This window comes from Homalodisca vitripennis, unplaced genomic scaffold (genome assembly GCF_021130785.1).
Source record: "Homalodisca vitripennis isolate AUS2020 unplaced genomic scaffold, UT_GWSS_2.1 ScUCBcl_1146;HRSCAF=4409, whole genome shotgun sequence".
NCBI classification, from domain to species: domain Eukaryota; kingdom Metazoa; phylum Arthropoda; class Insecta; order Hemiptera; family Cicadellidae; genus Homalodisca; species Homalodisca vitripennis.
The window spans coordinates 73,965-94,011 of record NW_025777321.1 but is presented as its reverse complement, the minus strand read 5'-3'; the positions used below and the strand labels follow the sequence as shown (position 1 = coordinate 94,011).

The window sequence follows — 20,047 nt, the reverse complement described above, 5'->3', positions numbered from 1 at the left end:
GGAAGGATTGTGAATGAAACAGGATTTTTCCGGACATTTGCCATTGTTCAGCGATACAAAAAATCAGTAACACCACATTTCGAGATCTGCAATTTGATCTCTTCTTTACCTGAAGAAGAGATCAGATTGCAGATCTAGATACTGATTTTTTTATCACTCAGTGATGGCAAATGTCCGGAAAAATCCTGTTTTCTTTCAAGAACGAAACCTTCAATAAAGTGCAGTATTTCCCAATTTCCAAAATGTGTATATTGAACTGTCTATTATTTGTCCAGTGTGCTGTCAGATGATGGGGTTGGAGGGGTCACCCAAGAAAGGTTCCATATGGATCACATCTCGCCTCGGAGAGGTCTTCTCTTTCGACCCTTCTACTTTCCAGGTATTAAGAGATCAGTTTTATTTATCTACATCGAATCTTTGTAAATATAAATTGTGTATATTGTATAGTTCCTAAAAATTCTTGATTAACCCTTTAGGATCAACATTAAATTATTTACATGATTGTCCTCTCAAATTGCCTGGCCACAACGGTGTTCTCTGTGACAGGTCATTTATTTATAACCACGTCCTGTCCCTCAACCTCGCTGTTGATGATTTAATGTAATTTGCCGTTCAGCACGTCAGGCCACTACGTGTGGCCCAATGTATTGCGCAGTTATAAAATTCAATACTAATCCAGTTGTGGGTGGAAAGTGCTGCAATCTCTCGGCCAAATAAGTAACTAAATTAAACATCGTTCAGAATTGTTTTTTTATCTGAGTGCCAGTGTCACTGTAGCTGTTATAGTGTATCCTATCAGTTTATTAAAATACTTGTGCATTTGGTGGAGACTGAGCTCAAAATATGGAAACGGTTTATACTCTGTTGATATTAGAGGTTTACTTGAGACTGGTTGTATTTTTATTCTGCAAATACTTTAAAAGAAGATCAATCTATAACTTAAATTACATATTACTTTATTCGTTTAAAAACAAATAATAAATAACCAATTGATAAAGTTTCAAACCTTGAAGCTATTAAACTTTGTAAATTATTTGAGAATTTCATTTAAATCTGTCATTTAAAGAGCCAAAAGTCGAATACTACCATTTAATTCCGGGTAAAAGTGACGTTCATAGTTACCCAAGCACCGAGTGGTGACGCAGAACACAGCCGGCCACTACGTGTGAGGATAACCACCTGAGACTCCATCTGAGATGGGCAAGAGACAAGTTTTGGTCACATTAGTGGCCTCCCGATTACAAAGAGTTAACTGAATTTTTACATTAAAAAATTAATGATTTATCAAAAATATTTTGGTTTTAGGTAGTTTTTACTTTTACTTAATGAACAAAATATTGTGGTTGATACAGGAATATAATTGTATATTTTGTAGTCTTACATTTTGTATTTTCCTATTTTATGTTTCTTACCAAAATTTGTCACATGTCAGTTTGTGACACGCAGCTATGGTAATTATGCATATAATCGAAGGAGGAACGAGGTCCGCGGAAATAGATAGCTTCAGTTTTAGTCTCGGACCAAAACTACTGTGCTTGAATTTAATTTTTTTTAATTCTGTGTATAAAACATGAATTTCTTTAATAATTGTTACAATTAAGTCATTTGAATTTATTCTAATATAACGTTTGAATTGCGTAACTGATCTGTTCCACATGCATCTGGCATCATCGTAGTAAAGATTGCTGTGCCATTCTAATTGTTCTAAACTAGTGATTAAAATGGCCACTGCAGTCAATTCTTCCATCAACTGTAAAGTACATCATATCATTAAATTTCTTGTGGTAAAAAACACAACAATTATTATAACCTAAAAAAAAAATTACTATCATTTTTGTTCCATGTACAGTAATCAATGTGTTACACACACACAAATACAAAAGAAACAAACTAAATTTACCTTAAAACAAATTTAAAAAATAAATATTAAATTTCAGGTTATAATATTGTTCACTATTTTAATAAAGAACCTTAAAAAGTTTATTCGTAAAAATCCACTACATTGTTGTATGTACTTGCAATGCATGGATTTAACCTGTTTTTACGTTTGGTGCTGTAACTCAGTTATTTGTTATTCAATCTTTTTGAAACAAAAATTGTTGAATTGGTAATAAAATATGCTAAAAAAAGTTATCCTGGTGAATTTGTTGTCAAAGTAGCCGTTTCAAAGCTAATACAATTTGAAAATTTTGAACGGCCGCCATTTTGAAATGTAATGAGATATTTGTTTTATTTTTTTCACTGAAAAGGACCAACACTAGGTTAACATTACTGTTAAGTTTGAATTCTGTATCTTAAGTGGGTTTTGAGTAGTAATTTTTTCCCAAAAAACACATACAGACAGACAGACGCTAAACGAAGTGAAATAGGGCACCTGTTATATTGCATTATTTGTTAGTTTTGGCCTGCTGAACAATGTGGCAAAGTTTGCTCCAATGGTTGCTGGACACCCTGTATATTAACATTCTAGTGTATAAAATTGTAATTGTGATATGAAAATTAGAAACTTGAATATCGTGAATTCTGTGCTTGATGGGTACCCAAACTCTTAACTGATGAACTCTAAACAAAAAGAATGAAACCAGCTCTAAAGTTTCTTATCTGTCACTATGAAGAAGGTGAAACATTTCTTAACCTAGTAGTCACTGATAATGAAAATGGGTTTCGTGTGAATGTTGAACAAAAATGTCAATCAAGTGAATTGGGGAAACCGCTATTGGTTAACATCATAAGTCACAGAATTTTATTCTACAGTTATTTTAAAGTTTTTATCTGACATATGATAAGTGCTTGAATGCAAGTATGAGCTATATTGTAAAAAGCTTTTCGAGTTGTTCTTTCAAATGTATATAATAAAGGAGCTGTTAAAGTTAATTTAATACTTTATTCTTTAAAGCAACTTACTTTCCCAACGATCCTCGTGGAACAAGTCAGCTTCTTTGTGCTGGAACACAGCTAGTAAATTATTGTGTCTTCAATTGATGTAAAAATTCAAATCAAACTGGTCTAAGTAGATGTACTGTTAAACAGACGGCCCAGCAGAGAGATGGTCTGTACTGCCATCCCTTGGATGTGCGGCAAGGCACCAGTTGGCTTCTGTCCAACGGCTTCCCCCCTGGCTCTCGGCTTGTCGTTAACGGTTCAATCAACGACAGAGCTGACAGGTACTTCTCAATCTCTCACCGTACTTATTCTACCCTAGGGGTTACTCATACCGCCAAGTCAAAATCTCACCACTCCAACAAGCCTTCTCTTTCCTGTTCTCTCATTTTTAACCCCTTAACTTCCAACACATTCCAAACAGCTGCTTCTCTACATGACATTGGTAGTGTTTACTTAAACTACTACTTCGATGGTCAAATAAGGAACTATTACAGATGCACATGTTGAAGTTTAACCTGGACATTAGCAACAGATCGTTATTGTTTTCTAATTTTTCAGTTGAGTTTCGAAGTTGTTACTACAAGTTTGTTTTATTTTATATTTTGCTTGTGGCTCAGTCGTTATGGCAGGAATTAGTTGTAATAACAATGTTTTATCTTATATTTTTCTTGTGGCTCAGTCGTTATGGCAGGAATTAGTTGTAATAACAATGTTTTATCTTATATTTTTCTTGTGGCTCAGTCGTTATGGCAGGAATTAGTTGTAATAACAATGTTTTATCTTATATTTTTCTTGTGGCTCAGTCGTTATGGCAGGAATTAGTTGTAATAACAATGTTTTATCTTATATTTTTCTTGTGGCTCAGTCGTTATGGCAGGAATTAGTTGTAATAACAATGTTTTATTTTATATTTTTCTTGTGGCTCAGTCGTTATGGCAGGAATTAGTTGTAATAACAATGTTTTATCTTATATTTTTCTTGTGGCTCAGTCGTTATGGCAGGAATTAGTTGTAATAACAATGTTTTATCTTATATTTTTCTTGTGGCTCAGTCGTTATGGCAGGAATTAGTTGTAATAACAATGTTTTATTTTATATTTTTCTTGTGGCTCAGTCGTTATAGCAGGATTTAGTTGTAATAACGATGTTTTATTTTATATTTTACTTGTGGCTCAGTCAATATTACAGGAATTAGTTGTATTAACAATAAGGACGTTTTATCAATTTTGTCAGTTAGACATTCATCAGTGTAACTTTTCTGAGAACGATGGTGATCAGGATGCAGACTCAATTGATCATCCACAATCTGATGTGACAATTCAAGAGAATTTTATTTCAGTCTGGTAAATGAAGTTATGGCTAAAGTTGATCATGGTGGGCGAGAAACACGCTACATTTGCACTGACTGTGCAGCTCTGAATATGGCAAATAAACCCGGCTGTAGCTTGTAACAACACCGTTGTAAACTCAGGACTTAAAAGGTTATCTTGTAAAACTCGAACTCTATTCATGTTTGGTTTTGTTATGGTGGGCAATAATTTCCATAACCCGTAATTTACTACACAGTAGTAATTATTCTACTTTTGTGGACTGCAGACTCTCTTCCCGAGTCGTGCAATAAAATAAGCGTACAAGGCTCAATTGTCTGTAGAACGCAATGCTCACCTTCAACTACTTTGTTTAGTAATGAAACTGCAGGTCTTGATGGTACTCTGGAAAATTAGTTGTGTGAACAGAACTGTGTTCGTCATTTTACAGATCACCCAGTCACTGAAACTCTTGGAAAGTAAAATTTCCAAAGAAACATGGACTCCAACATTTTCTCTAACTTAAATTTCTGGATTAGCCACAGCACATAAAAAACTTTCCATTATTTGTGTCAAAGCTTCTTCTCATGTATTATCAATTACAGGCAGAAACTTAGTAGTTAAAAATGGACACATTCTTCCTGAAACTGTAAAAAGTTGTTTACTGGTAACATGTCAAAGCTCACGATACAACTTAACGCTCATGAATGTGCATGAGCATAGCCCTGATGCCTACTGTAACAATCTTCTTATGTTATTTGTCCTTTTCTATTCTATTGTTGTTATTTTTAATTTTTTAAACGTTGATAACACTATATGGAACATTTTAAAATAATTTTTTTAACCATCTGATTATGGAATAATTGTTCTAAAACTTGTAGTGGACATCTACAATATTTTGGAACTGTTTGACAAGGTATAGAACCATATTTTAGTTACAGTTCCAGTCCAGCAATTGTACAAACCGTAGAAAATCAACTGATTAGGTCCTCATGGGGAAATTCACCACACTTGTCATGACTACCAAAGATAGCGCAGCGCTCTCTTGCTATTGCAGGTGTTCAGTTTCCTCGTGCCCGTTACACAATCTAAAGAGTGGACCCTTCCGGAAAATGCTGACTCTGTAAACATGCTTCCTCAGATGACCATGTCCCGTAATTAGACCCACAGTGAGAAGACGCTGATCTATCTAAGGAGAGAAGACAAATACCACCCTATTAGAAGGTGACTCTAGGATTAATCTACTCATCCTCAGATCCAGATGCAGTCTCCATCCTCTCTCATGTTCAGTGTGAACCCACTTCGAGATAGCCCCAAAGGATTCACACCTAGAAATACCACAGAACGGGTGAGGTCCCGTCTTGTTGGATGCTGAGTCCAAGTTAGCCAGGGTATCAGCTCTTTAGTTCCCAGAGACTTTGATGTTAGTTATGAAACTGGCCGTGTAAGAACTAAAATTGAACTGTGAGATGGTGTGCACAGATTCAATCTGGACCTGGTGTGTGAGAGCGTGTCCGAGCGCACCGTGGCCTTCCACTTCAACCCCAGGTTCCTTGACCGCGTCGTGGTGCGTAACTCCATGACGGCTGGCCAATGGGATTCCGAGGAGAGGGAGGGCGCCCTCACACTCTCACCCAGCTGCGACTTCTGCATCGAATTCCTCTGTCAGGAAGATGGCTATAAGGTACAGTGTCTGCCTATGGCTCATTTTATTTTTTACTTTTGGTGTTATGTATGTTTTAATAAAAATTTTTTTTAATTTCTTTTTTTTTACCCTTCCGGATATATTAGAATGGTAAACTTTGACCAAAACGCCAAATATTTTATATCCAATATTATAGATAATGTCTCTTGGAGAGGTTTTTAGTTCACAAAAGGCCTTTGAAATGCCTGGTACATGCTCCATGCTTATTGCGGTTGCCAAAGAAGTATTTATAAATGACCTTCACTCTATGGCGGGGGAGGAGGGTGCCCTTTGTCTAACTCTGACCATCTGCTCGTCAGTTCTGCAGAGCCATAACCAAACATATCCGTGGCGTGTATTACTGCTTTCTCGGTTGCTATGAGTGTGCATCTATTACATATCTCGTTATTATTCTTCATCGTGTGTTAGTGTTGTGATTAGAAAATATATTAGTATATTGTAGTTTATAAAACTTTTCAGTTTAATTACATTTTACAATGAAATTTAAATTTATTTGAAATGAACAGTTTTGTAAATACAGTCGACTCTCAATAACTCGAATTTCAAGGGAACGGCTGTTTTATTCGAGTTACGTTTAGTTCGACTTAAGAATAGTTCGAGTTATAGAGGTAATATTTCACTAAATTCGACCTACAGAGGTAATTCGACTTACAGAGGTAAACAAAATAAAATTCGAGTTATAGAGGTACAAATAAACTATGTTTTTTATTCCCTACATCCTTTAAAAAACTAATGTATGTACTTAAACTACATACAGCATTTGTACTTAATATCACACTGCAATGTATGCCTACAATTCATACGTACTTACAATTCAAATTTGAAAATAATCCGTAATCTTCGTCTGCCTAAGGCTTTTTTCAAAATTTAAGTCTGTAATGTTCTCAATAACAACAACAGCAGAGAACACGTTGTCTGGTACGTCACTTGATTGTTCTAAGTAGCTACGTAAAGTGTTCACTGCGGCCTTGGCTTCCTTGGTTGTGATGTCCGGTGGCTGCTCCATGCCGTCGTCATTGTCATCATCAGAGAGGACGTCTTCACTTGTTACAGTTGCGATGATGTCTTGGTCCGATAATGATCCGTAGACTGAAACACCCTCGTCGACATTTGCAAAATCATCAAAGTCTAAATTCGGGAGCTCGTTATTTATCACGGTCCACTCAGCTTCAGCGTTAGGAAGTCTTGATTCTAGTTCATGGGTTAGTTCTAGTTCAGCTTCGAGTTAGCGAGGGTTGATATGAAAATTTCGAGTTGTAGAGGTAATGTATTTAAAGTCTTCGACTTATCTACTGAACTTCGAGTTATAAAGGTAATTTTTCTATCACTTCGAGTTATTGAGGTAAAATTCGGGTGCAAAATTAATTCGAGTTACGCATGGTTTTTTTTTCGACTTAGGCAGGTTTTCTCAAGGGAACGGAAAAAAAATTCGAGTTATCAAAGAATTCGACTTATTGAGGTTCGAGTTATCGAGAGTCGACTGTAGTTATTTATTTTTATTTTTATAAAATATACTAATTTTAAGTAAATTGCCCTGTTTTATACTTTTTTTGCTTTTTCCTTTTATAATTTAGTTATAATAAAAATTAGCTTTGAACTTAAAGAAAAAACCATTTTTACTTGTCTTGGAGTTATAGGAAAGTTAATGGATTTATTAGTGGCATGTGAAGGGTTAAATGCTTTTTTCTTAATGGATTGTTAGATTTTTTCATTCCCTTTTATTACCTAAAACTAACAATTTTTTGAACTATTAGCAAAAATTTGCCAAAGATTTTGTAGAAACATGCATTAAGGTAGAGTGCCTTATTATTTTCAGCAATGTGCATAAGATTGCTAGAAAAAAATCTTATTTTGATATTTGTTGCAGATCTTGTTAAATTTGAAGAAAACTTTTTTGCATTGTTTAAACAGGTTTATTCTTAAATTTTCCATGCCCAAAAGTAGCGTTTAAAGTAAGAATAACAAATTTTACCTTAATAAATTTTTAATAAAATTCTTTGTAACAATATATAAGGAATCACTCAAAGAGCCACAAATAATTTATTTCTTAAGAATACTAAAAATAACATTGTGTTTGAACAATTCTATTTATTTTTGTTTAATTATCTCCAAAAATATTTTGCTCCTTTTAACTAGTAAAAAGTCACTTTTACTTGTTTACATAATTGAAAACATGTAATTTAATTATTCTTAGTCTTTATTAGAGCTTGAGTAACTGTTTAATGTGTTTTATAACGTGTTTAACAGACAGTTTTCATTAAAACAATAAAATATTTTTTGTACAAAAGTTCAAAATTTTGGATGTTGGTATTTTATACTTGCTTTTCAAACAAAAGATGCCTTGGATGTTCCCATATGGCAAGAAGCATAATAAAAATAACTGAAACATACAATTTTAAAAATTGGTAACTATCTTTTCTGAATGTAGCACAACATGAAACACAATTTTAAACCATTATAGTTCAGTAAAATCTGTGCAGTAGCATTTAGGAGAGTTTGTCAATTCTTAACCACGAAAACTGTATGTCCAGATTAAGTAGTGATAAGGATTTGAGAATTAGTAGTGGCTGTTAAAAATAGGAAACTGAAAGTTGTTACAGTTTCCTACATCCCACTTTTTTTCTTCCCAATTAATAAATATAGATATATAAATAACTCCGGGAACATCAAAATTTACAATGTTCTGAACAGATCTGTTTCATTTATAAATATTAATTCCACTGATGACATTTCAATGTATTGTATTTTAACAAACCAAAGTTTTTTATGGCCTGTGGAGGCACTTTTTAGCCAAACCTTTTTCTATGTTTGAAGTTTATTTGGACACTGGAAGGATTATGACGGAAACAGGATTTTTCCGGACATTTGTCATCGTTCAGTGATATGAAAAAATCAGTAACACTACGTTTCGACACTACAGTAACCACCTCAGTTGTAGGTGGTTGTTCGAAAAATGCAGACATATTGTGACCTGTATTCTGTAGTTCAGTTTTAATGATTAGTGTTGTGTTTAGTTTTTTTATTAAGTGCATTTTTTTAGAGTTAGTGAAGTTGACACACAACATGGTGGTTGTGATTCCTGACCTATGCGTGTCACAACGCTTTGGTATGATTTGTTTATTTTCACCTAGTTTGTAATTATGTATTAGGTTAGTTATTTACCTCAAGAAGAGATCAGATTGCAGATCTCGAAACGTAGTGTTACTGATGTTTTGTCTCACTGAACAATGGCAAATGTCCGAAAAAAATCCTGTTTCTTTAACTTTTTTCTACAGCACACTATTTATTAAGGACTCAACTCAATTAAGGTTCTTGAAATTGTGTCATTGTTCATCTGTTTGTGCAATAACTCTTGACAAGGTCATAGAGACTTGAAACTTGGTACATAGCTTCCTCTTGACCCAAGGAAGAGCTCTATTAATTGATTATTTGGTCAGAAAGTAAACAGGCAATTGAGCTACCTCACATTCTGTCCGATCCTTCAATACTACGGTGAGCTGTAGTCATCCACACATATTTGTGATGTACGTGACCAATTACGTGACATTGCAGGTGATTGTGAATGGAATGGTGTTCACGTACTTTGAGCATCGCCACAAGCCGCAGAGCGTTACACACTTGGAAGTGAACGGTGACTGCCATCTGCATGAGGCTCTCTACTACACAAAAAAGGTCAGTCTCCGAGTACAATATCAATAATAGTGCTGTGATCCGACCAGTGGCTTATCAGTGGTTTAACCTGTAGGCCTCAGCAGGCCTATAAGTGTGGCCCTTTCCAATTTCTCGCAGAGCTCAGGTAAAGTTACAGATACTTGTCCTCCTCTCACTTCAGCAGTTCATGCGTAATGGTCAGGTGGGCTGTATGTACAGCGATTGTATACGTCACTCTGACTCGGATTTAAATGGCAGTATTTGGACCCTTATTTCACTGGGGTTTAACCCATTGGGGAAGCAATTAACTTAGCCTCTCTAGGACTGAATGTTTGAATTGATTTTGGTAAAAATGCATGTGTGTACAAATATATTAATAAAATGAGTTTGGATCAGATAAATTAGTCAATTTTCAGGACATTTTAGTCTATGTGGTTGCTCTATGATAGTGTTTGTTGCTTTCTCCAAATAATATTTTTTTAAATTTTTTTAGTATATATTTACAATTTTTTTAATAAGAAAAACAAAAAATCAAAAGCATCTGTCAATATTTTATTACTTTTTTTGTTTGTCTGTTTCAATAATTTTTTATTCAAAACAGTACAATGTTTTTTACGTGGAAAACCAGGTTTTATTGAATTACTTAATTATAAAGCGTAATAACAAAACATTTAAAATTCACTAACATTTTTTAAATTTTTTATGATTTTATGACAAGCTCCTAAATTAGTTTTCTGAGAGATGAGATAAAACTGTTACATTCAATTGTCATTATTAAAATAATAATTAAAATAAATTAATAACATTACATACATGACCATTCATTTACTTTTTATAATTCACTTTTGTGTCAGTTTTGAGTATCTTTGACTAATATATCACTGTCAAGTATCTGTCACGCAAATTCTGAAGTACGCAAATTGTCTTGTTCCATGAGGTGATCTCATGGTTAATTTTAACTCCAATAATCACAAGCAATTGAAGCATTATTTTCATAATTTGCAGACTCTTATAATATCTCAATTTATATTTTTATTTTAAATACATGTTTTCATTAATTAGTATATACTAGTCATTAATTTAAGTTGTACTTAATATAAAAATAAATTAGTTGTTAATTATTTAACTGTGTTACGCTATTATTGAATTTAATTTTTTTCAAAGAATCAAGAAATCTTTATTGTCTTTTAGCACTTGACAATACAATGGACAATGTCACTTTTCCTTATATGTAAAAGGCCTACTCCTATCACACCTTTAAAATCCCATAATACAAGTGTAATGATTAGACTGTAAGTCAAAGTAAATTTTATATGTACATGGTAGATGTGAATAACGCCACAATTTGGTCATTAAAAAGAAAATAAAAGTAAATGTGGTGTTAGCAGCATCTCGTTAAATATATATATAGTGTATGCAGAAAATAAATGCTCAGAGGCTTCTTTAAACAATAGAAGAAAAAGACTTCATATAAATCCTTTAATATTTCGACTTTTATGTCGTTTTCAAAAAGGTACAAAAAGTGTATATAATGTAAGAATTAAAAGTAAACATATGAATTTTTATAATCAGCTGAAATATTCTATTCTGATTTATACTGTAATTTATAAACTCCTTGGTATATTATACTAAAAAGGGCTTTATATTAAAATTAAAATTTAGATTAATAACATAAAAGGCGTTCTAACAGCATAAAATTAAATTAAATATCAACAATTTTGTAGTTGTACATTCATAAAAAATTAATACAATTTTAATAAAATTAATAAATTTAAATATAGACAATACATTGTTTTAGATTTGCTAGATTAATTTAGACTATTTTAACAGATCATTTCTTATTTAATCCAAAAGGTAATTTTGACTTAGTGACTAATTGATATGCTTGTTCTAAATTTTCTAATTGAATTTTTGAAGAATCTTCTGGTACTTTACAAATCCCTTTTAATGTGTAACAATTATTAAATATTTCGTTATGAGCCAATGCATGTTGCGAAACCAATTTGTCGTCTTGTCTGTTGGATGAAGACCGATGGTTATTCATCCTAATATGTAAGGGATTTGTCGTTAATCCAATATAGTCCTTGGGACAAAATTTGCAAGACAACTGATAGATTACATTTTTCGATTTACAGTTAATGTTATTTGAAATTTGGTATGTTTTATTAGTTGTGCTACTTGTAAAAGTTTTAGAAGGATTTAGAATTTTGCATGTAGCACAACGCTTGTCTTCGCAAGAATGGCAATCTAAAAACTTTTGATCAGCATCTGAATTTGGAATTTGGTTAGGCAATAATTTAGGTCTTACCAGAAGGTTCTTCAGATTAGGGGCTTTACTAAAAATAATTCTCGGGGGTTTTGAAAACAAACTATTTGTCAAAGGGGATGATTCTAAAATGTTGTAGGCCGTTTTTAATATATTGTTAGTTTTATGTAGCCCCGGGAAATATTGCGTAATAAATTTAGGATCATCTGTATAATCTTTCTTGTTCATGCTGCTGTTGTTATTTATTTTCGATTTGTTAATTTCAAATCAAATCAAATTATTTTTATTGTTGAAGACATTTACATGCATAACAATCGTCAGTGTACATTGAAAATGAACTAGCCTAGTTTCTAAAATAACTAAAGGTCCTTATCAATTAGAAAACAATTAGTACTATAATATTCCTTTTCAGATAACAAGCACTTTATCTTCCTCCTAAATGATATTGAAGTGTTGGCCTCCTTGAACCCAGATGGCAAGTTATTGAAAAATTTTATGCAAGAGTAAAGGGTTTGTTTTTCAAAGAATGTTGTTGAATGTTTTGGAAGAGTTAAGGAATTTGTACCGCGGAGATTATAATTTGACTGTTGTACTGGAAAAAGGTGTTTGTTCTTAAAGACAAATGTCAAACATTCCAGTATATATAGACTAGGAAACGTCAACAATTTATTTTGTCTAAAAAAACCTCTACATGACTGAGAACGATTGAGTCCACATATCACTCTTATGGCTTTCTTCTGGAGGGTAAACAAGGCTTTAGTCTTAGTGGATTCATGACCCCATATGATCAAGCCATAACTCATGTAAGTGTAGAAGCACCCATAGTAAGCTGTCAGCAAAACATCTTTACTAGAGAAAGTGGCCAATCTTCGTAAGATGAACAGACTGCTGCTTAATTTTTTAATTACTTTGTCGATGTGATTGTGAAAGGACAAATTACAATCAATTACCAGACCCAGAAAATCAGCGCTGGGACTAGGACTAAGACGAAAGTCGCCAATGACTATATCAGAAGAGTTTGCATCTGTTCGAGACGATCTTAAATAGAATTCAACAAGTTTTGTCTTCTTTACATTTACATGAAGTTGGTTTTTTTCCAGCCATTGCAACAAAGAACTACTCTGAATAAATATATCAGTTTCTAGTCGCTCTCTGTTTCCATTGGAAATGCTGAAGGATGTGTCATCAGCAAAAAGACATAAGTTACCCATATTTACAGCTGTAGGGATATCATTCACAAATAAGAGAAAAAGTATAGGTCCGAGAACGGAACCCTGTGGCACACCTGTCAAAGTAGACAACTCCTTCGACTCGTATGTGCCCAGGCAATCCGAACTGTCAATATATGGAACAGCCACCACTTGTTTTCGGTTGAGCACAAAAGATGAAACCCAATCATAAGCCTTGCCTCTAATACCGACCTGTCGGACTTTTTCAAGCAACAAATTGTGAGGTACTACATCGAACGCCTTACTTTGGTCCAAAAACAGAGCAAAGGTGTACCTGTGATCATCAAGCGAAGAAACAATCTCTGATACAAAATTAAATACTGCATCTGTAGTAGAAACACCCTTTCTAAACCCAAATTGTTGGTGACAGACCACCTTGTTCAATTCAAGGAAAGATTCAAGACGGATAAGAAAGAGCCTTTCCAAGACCTTAGAAAATGTGGAGAGTATAGATATTGGCCTGTAGTTTTCTGGGTCCTGATGATTTCCATTTTTAAAAAAAGGCTTCACAATTGCTGTTTTGAGAGGTTGAGGAAAAACTCCAGTTTGGAAGGATGCATTTGTTAAATGAGCTAGAGGCACAGCCAAAAGTTCGGCACAGGACTTTAGAATTTTAGATGATATCCCATCTTTTCCTGAGGAGTTACTCGTGCGTAGTGATTTGATTACTTTCAAAACTTCAAATTCATCTGTTGGCGTCAAGTACAAAGAAGGACCTACATGCTCAGATGACCTATAGCACTCTACTGATGATGAGGGTTGTAACGAGTTCAGTCGTGTTCCGACCCGGCTAAAAAATTCATTGAAACCCTCATACACAACACGAGGGTCTTGCTCTACAACTCCTTCCGGTGTCAAAAATGAAAATGGTTTGAATTTTTTTCTCTTTTTACTCGGATTTAAATCATTGATAATTTGCCATGCAGCCTTTTGAATGTTGTTGGAGTTTGATAATTTTTTTATAACCAATTCCGACTTTGCAGACCTAATGCTGTCCCTGAATTCTTTTTTCAATTTTCTGTATTGCACTTTTAACGGATGATGAAAATCGAGGTGCTTAGAAACAGAGTACAACAGTAACATCCTTTCTCTTAGGTTTAGAAGAGTTTGATCTAATGTTATCCTGGTCAGACCTGTGCTCTCATTTAGCCTAACTTGCTTCTCAGTAAAGGCCAACTTGTAATAATAAGAAACTTTGTTTATGAAGAGAAAAAACTTATGCGAAACATCATCGGTGTGAAGAATATCATCCCAAGTCTCATTTTTTAAGAAATTGTTAAAGATAAAAGTGTTGTTTTGTGTGCAAAATCTAACTTTTTTGTAAAGAGGAATTTCTGTTTTAATATAGTCAAACCCAAAGTCAGCAATTTGGGCATGATGATCGCTAAAACCAGTCACAAGAACAGCAGCATCAAATGTAGTAGGGTTTATGTTTGTAAAAATGTTGTCAATAGTCGATCTAGATCCACCATATTCCCTCGTGTAAGTTGTGATGGTTTGTAGGAGGCCGAAAGAAGACATTAAGTTAGTAAACTGCCTGGAATTTTTACTGTCGACCGAGACGTCAATATTAAAATCACCCACAACAATTATAGGATTGTTGCGCTTTACAACTGAGTCAAGACAATTCGAGAAAGAATCAAAAAACTCATTCAGCTCAGACTGGATATTCTTAGGTGGCCTATAAACAACTAGGATTATATAGTTCCAATTTTTTGCAGACACTTTAATAGAAGAGAGTTCACAAATTCCCTCCAAACAGAAAGAACTTACATCATGAGGCTGAGTTTGCAATGTATCCTTTGTCAAAATACAAACACCACCCTTCTGTAGGCCAGACCGACAGAACCCAGACGAAACTGAAAAGCCAGGGAGGCAGAAGGAATCCAGCACCGATTGCCTGAAAAAATGTTCCGACAAGCATAGAATATCCGGAGTCATCAGCTCGACCAAGACTTCGATCTGCTCAATTTTTGAAAGGAGTCCTTGTACATTTTGATGAATCAAGCGTAATGGACATACGTTATGATGTTTAGAAGCTCTAGGGGGCACTAATGATGTGCCATGTTGAGTACAACAGTCAATTAAGGTACTTTGCCGCAAATGCGATTCTGCTCTAAAAAAATAGTTTTATCTGTTACGGTTCCGGAATACACAAAACTGGCCACGTCCACAGCAGAGCGCCTGGCAGGAATGGAAGACACAGTTGAGGATCGTTTACGGGATAAGGAACGGTTTGTAATCAGGATTGGAATTCGTTGGCAAACATCTGAATTGGAACCAGTTTGAGTTGTTTCTTCATAAAAGGATTCGGAGGATGGAAACTTCTGATTAATACACAAATTAGGTTTCTTTGATTTGATTTCTAATAATCTTGGTAGGGTAGTTCCTAGCAGTAAAAGCTTTAGATAATGTTTCTATATAATGGTGGTAATCCGAGTTGTTTGAACATAAATTTTTTGCTCGGATTGATAGGCTTTTTGGTATGGACTTTTTGATGTGAACAGGATGGCAACTGTTATAGTGTAGGTAATGCATGGTATTAGTTTCCTTTACATGAATTTTTGTCTTTAGATAGCCGTGTTGTATAAAAATGTCTAAGTCCAAAAAGGTTACAGTTTTAGAAGAAAAATTCCAAGTAAATTTTAAAAATGAAAATAAATTGAGTTGTTTTAAAAAAGTTTCCAATAAAGTTTTACCATGTTCCCAGATCACAAAAATATCATCTATAAATCTCAGCCAAACGAGAGGTTTGTGTGGCTGAGATTTCAGAAAATCTTCTTCGAGCTTACCCATAAATAGGTTTGCATAGGAAGGTGCCATCCTAGTTCCCATTGCTGTACCATTAACTTGTAGGTAATTTTGATCTCTAAATTTAAAATTATTCATTGTGACTATCATATTAATTAAAGTAACTATAAAATTTGTGCTAGGTTTAGAATTGCTTGCCCTATTGTTTAAAAATGAAGTTACATACTGTTTACCTTCACTGTGTGGAATGTTGGTATATAGTGATTGTACATCAATAGTCAGTAACAAAATGTCATTTGGGAGTGGTTGTCTAATTTCACTGAGCCTTTCGATAAAATGATCTGTGTTCTTCACATAAGAGTTCAAATTCTTGACAAAGGGTTGTAAAAGTTCATCCACATAACTTGAAATCCGTTCGGTTGGAGATCCGTAGCCGGAAACAATGGGTCTTCCTGGAGGTGGTCTTGAAGGTTTGTGAATTTTGGGTAATATGTAAAATACCGGTGTTCGAGGTGTTTTTGGGACTAATAAATTAAGGGTTTCCATATTGATGTCTTCTTTGGGACCTTCTTGCAACAAGTATTCTCTTATTTCATCGTTGAATTTAGCAGTTGGATCTTGATCAATTGGTTTGTAAAATTTTAAGTCTTGTAGTTGTTTTTCAATTTCGTATACATAATCATTAATATCTAAAATCACAACAGAATCTCCTTTGTCGGCAGGTAAAATTACTATACTTTTGTTTTGTTTTAAGGATGAAATAGCCCTTCGTTCGTTTAATGTTACATTTTCTTTTTTCTGTAGTGTATCAGTAAATGTAGTATATACAGACTAAATTAAATAGTAAATAAAAACAATAAATATACAACAAATAAAAAGTAACAATAAATAAATAACAGGAGATATAACTATTAACAAAATCATAACTATGAAAAAATTAAAGTACTAATATCACAGGTTCAGTAGTCATTTAAAGAATAAAATGTATCATCAACAAGCCAATTACTTACATTTTTAAATCTACTAATAGACACATGCTATGCTTTTTTAAGAAGTTTATTACAAAGTTTAATCTTCATATAGATAAAAGTGTGTGTGGTTTTCTCCAATCGAACATTCATCTGTTCCAGCATATATTTTTTTCTTGTAAAGTAGGAGTGTATTTATTATCTACTAATAAAACTGTCTAATTATTGTTCTTTGATACTAAGTAAAATACAATAAATAGCAATTAGTCAGTCCACTGCACACTGTAATTAACTCAGTAAGTATGTAAGTGGTCTGAAATTGTGCAAGATAATTGATTGTTAGTAGGAAAATATTTAACCCTTCCGCAACATCGCTGTTAGCGACTTCTGCAGTAATGCTTATATTTTATAGAGTATTTATCTAAATTGGCTCTATGACTATGCATACGCATTCCAAAGGCTTCAACGTAACTTTTGATGTAGGTTTTGTTGCATTCTGGTTAGATTCTGATTTTTACGGCGGTTGTAAAGTAAGCGCGTCAGTCGAGTTTAGAATCGACCGCTACACGGACGAGCCGTCACGTATTTTGTTTGCGCTGCTGTTTATTTCACAAATGATATTGAAAGTTTTTAAAGGTAAATGGGTTTGTAGTGTTAGTATCTTCAAATTATTTCGTTTGTGTATGTTGTTCTAGTCTGTGTGTAAGTACAACAATGACTCGGCCGGGAGTTACGGCGATCGTAAGCATCGAGTACTTTACTAAATACGTTTGTATAGTTTTTTGTGTTTGTTCAGTGATATTTATAAACAATGAGTCGTAAAAACATTGCTGACAATGAAGACCTAGTATTGCAGGCATTAGATTTAAGCATTATCAGTGTAGACAACACACAGAGTGTTAGGTTAGGTTAGAAAATTTCTAGGTTTGTAGTAGTTCATATTTTCATATTTATTTTCCAAACTTTATTTATAAGTATAAACAAAATGTTTATATGTCTTTTTGTAAAGAATTAAATGGAGTATAAGATAGAATAGCTAAAAGTGAAAAAATAAAATATTTCAATAACACTAAGTTGTGTCAAAATAAAAATTAAATTTTTTGCTCAAAGTTTTTGTTAATGATTTTTTTTAATTGTATAAAAACGTTCAATAAGTGATCAATGTATTATATGTATAAAGAAAATATATTTATCGAAGTAAAAAACAAAAACCCAAGACATTATACCAATAAATAAATTTGTTATGAATTTTTAACCAGAACCCTTGCAGAATCAGGCATTTTCGCTCGGCATTTTATGCATACCATATAGCAAAACGCTGCGGTACTCAAAGGGTTAAAATTGAAGAACCAAAGAAATTCCAACTCCGCCGTAGCTTGTATAGATTTATTTTTTTACTTTTTAATTATCAAGACTGTTTTATTTACTATGTTATTCCTAACCAGGTGATAATTCCGATGACAGAGATGTTCTGGCGGCCGATGGGCGGACACCTGCAGAGGGTGGAGACGTGCGAGAACGGGGTCACATGGGGTGTGGGATCAGACAACACTCCTTGGGCCTACTCTGGGGGTTGGGGCGGTTCCGTTCTGGGGGGTAAGTGCTGCAAGTGTACACAATGTTCTTTCCTCCTCCAGAATTACTCATCCTGTTCTCTTCTTGTTCTTCTTAAACTGTAAAGTAGAATCTTTCAGTTTGTGTTCTAAATCTTCTATTGTAACTTGAAGCTCTCTCAAGTCTCCCATTAGTTCCATGATCCTTCTAATTTTGATCTCACTATTCCATAAATGTTCTATTTTTTTCTGCTAATCCTATATTCAGGTGTTTTTAAAAAATGTCCCAAGAATTATATTAATTTTTTTATTTTTATTGGTTCTATATCTTTTTATATATGTTTTATTTGAAGATAGTCTCTAAACTCTGTCTATTAACTACATGATGGTTTTTGTTTGTACATGTACTAACTATTCATCTTCCAATCTTATGTATTTTCTGGCAGGGCAACTATTTTATAGTGTTTTAATTTAGTATTTATTGAAAGAGATTTTTTGTTATATGTATTTTAATTAACTTGTCTATCTCAATTGGCCAAGTTGGTTTTCCATTCAGATTATTCGTAATTACTCCTCACAAATATTTGAATTCGTTCACAATTTTTATGCCATAGCTATCCAGTATTTTGTTTCAAGCAGAGGCTGAATTAGTATAATTTCTTTTTTTTCTAACGATATTTTCAACACAATTCGCAGAGCTATATCTGGTAAAGATTTGAGTTTTTTTTTGTTCCTTCAATGTTGTTGGCCAGGAGGGATATGTTAACCGTTAACAACAATCCTATGGCAGTTCATATTTATGTTGTCCTTTTGATATCCAATTTGTATGTAATTTAGTTATTTCTGTCACGTTCCCTTAGAATGTACTCCAGTGCACAGTTAAGAAGAATCCGTTACTTTTTCTTTGCCAATTTTGATAAAAAATGGTATCCTCTAAATTTTATTTTAGAATTTGTGTTAGTTAAAACATTGATATTATTATAATGTATATAAAAAATATTTCAGCTGTTTGTCTTGTTTGGAACGATACAAAGTGTGGCTAGAATTTAACCGGACTGAGGCTGAAAACAAATTTTACTTACAGTTTAATGCTATCCCATTCAATTTACTCGCCTCCTCGATCTCCACTCAATTCAAGTTTTTCACTATTCGTAACAATGCTGCAGATCATTTTCTGTAACCCTGTGTCATGACTTCCGTCGCTTTTTACTGCTTCAACAGTCTCAAATCTTGTTTCTTTCAAAGCTGATTTGACTTTATGACAAAAACAAGTCACAACGGGCCAAGTCAGATGAGTAGGATAGATGATCGAAGACAGAAATCATCCAAAAACGTCTTTATTGACAAAGCTTTGTGAGCTGGAGCATTGTCCTGGTGGAGGATCCATGACTTGTTTTTTTCTCCAAATCATTCCGTATTTTTCATTCATGCTTAAGTAGAGTAGTCAGGATGCTAATGTAGTAATTCTGATCAACTGTGCACGATCCCTTTGATATCTAAAAACGCAATCATCATAGTCTTGATATTCGTGCTTCTTTGGCATGGAGAAGCAGGTGATTGACGTTATCACTGTATACTTTTTGTAACATTTGCGTTTCACTTGTTAGTTGTTTAATTTTCCAAGTTTAAAAAGAAATGTGATGTTCAAACCCTGTTCTTTCTGGATACTCAGCATTTTTTTATATAGGGACAACTGGTTAACTGCTTATAACTGGTCTGGGCGGAATTATTACAC

At 33.7% G+C, this 20,047-nt stretch overlaps 1 protein-coding gene across 1 annotated transcript in view; it reads left to right on the top strand.

The window, feature by feature from the left end:
- LOC124371269 (tectonin beta-propeller repeat-containing protein-like) overlaps positions 1–20,047 on the top strand; it is a 78,878-nt gene that overhangs the window by 44,001 nt on the left and 14,830 nt on the right. Inside the window, 5 exon segments of the mRNA XM_046829610.1 lie at positions 276–379; positions 3,031–3,164; positions 5,672–5,873; positions 9,447–9,566; positions 18,205–18,355. Coding sequence (XP_046685566.1) covers positions 276–379; positions 3,031–3,164; positions 5,672–5,873; positions 9,447–9,566; positions 18,205–18,355 — 711 coding nt within the window.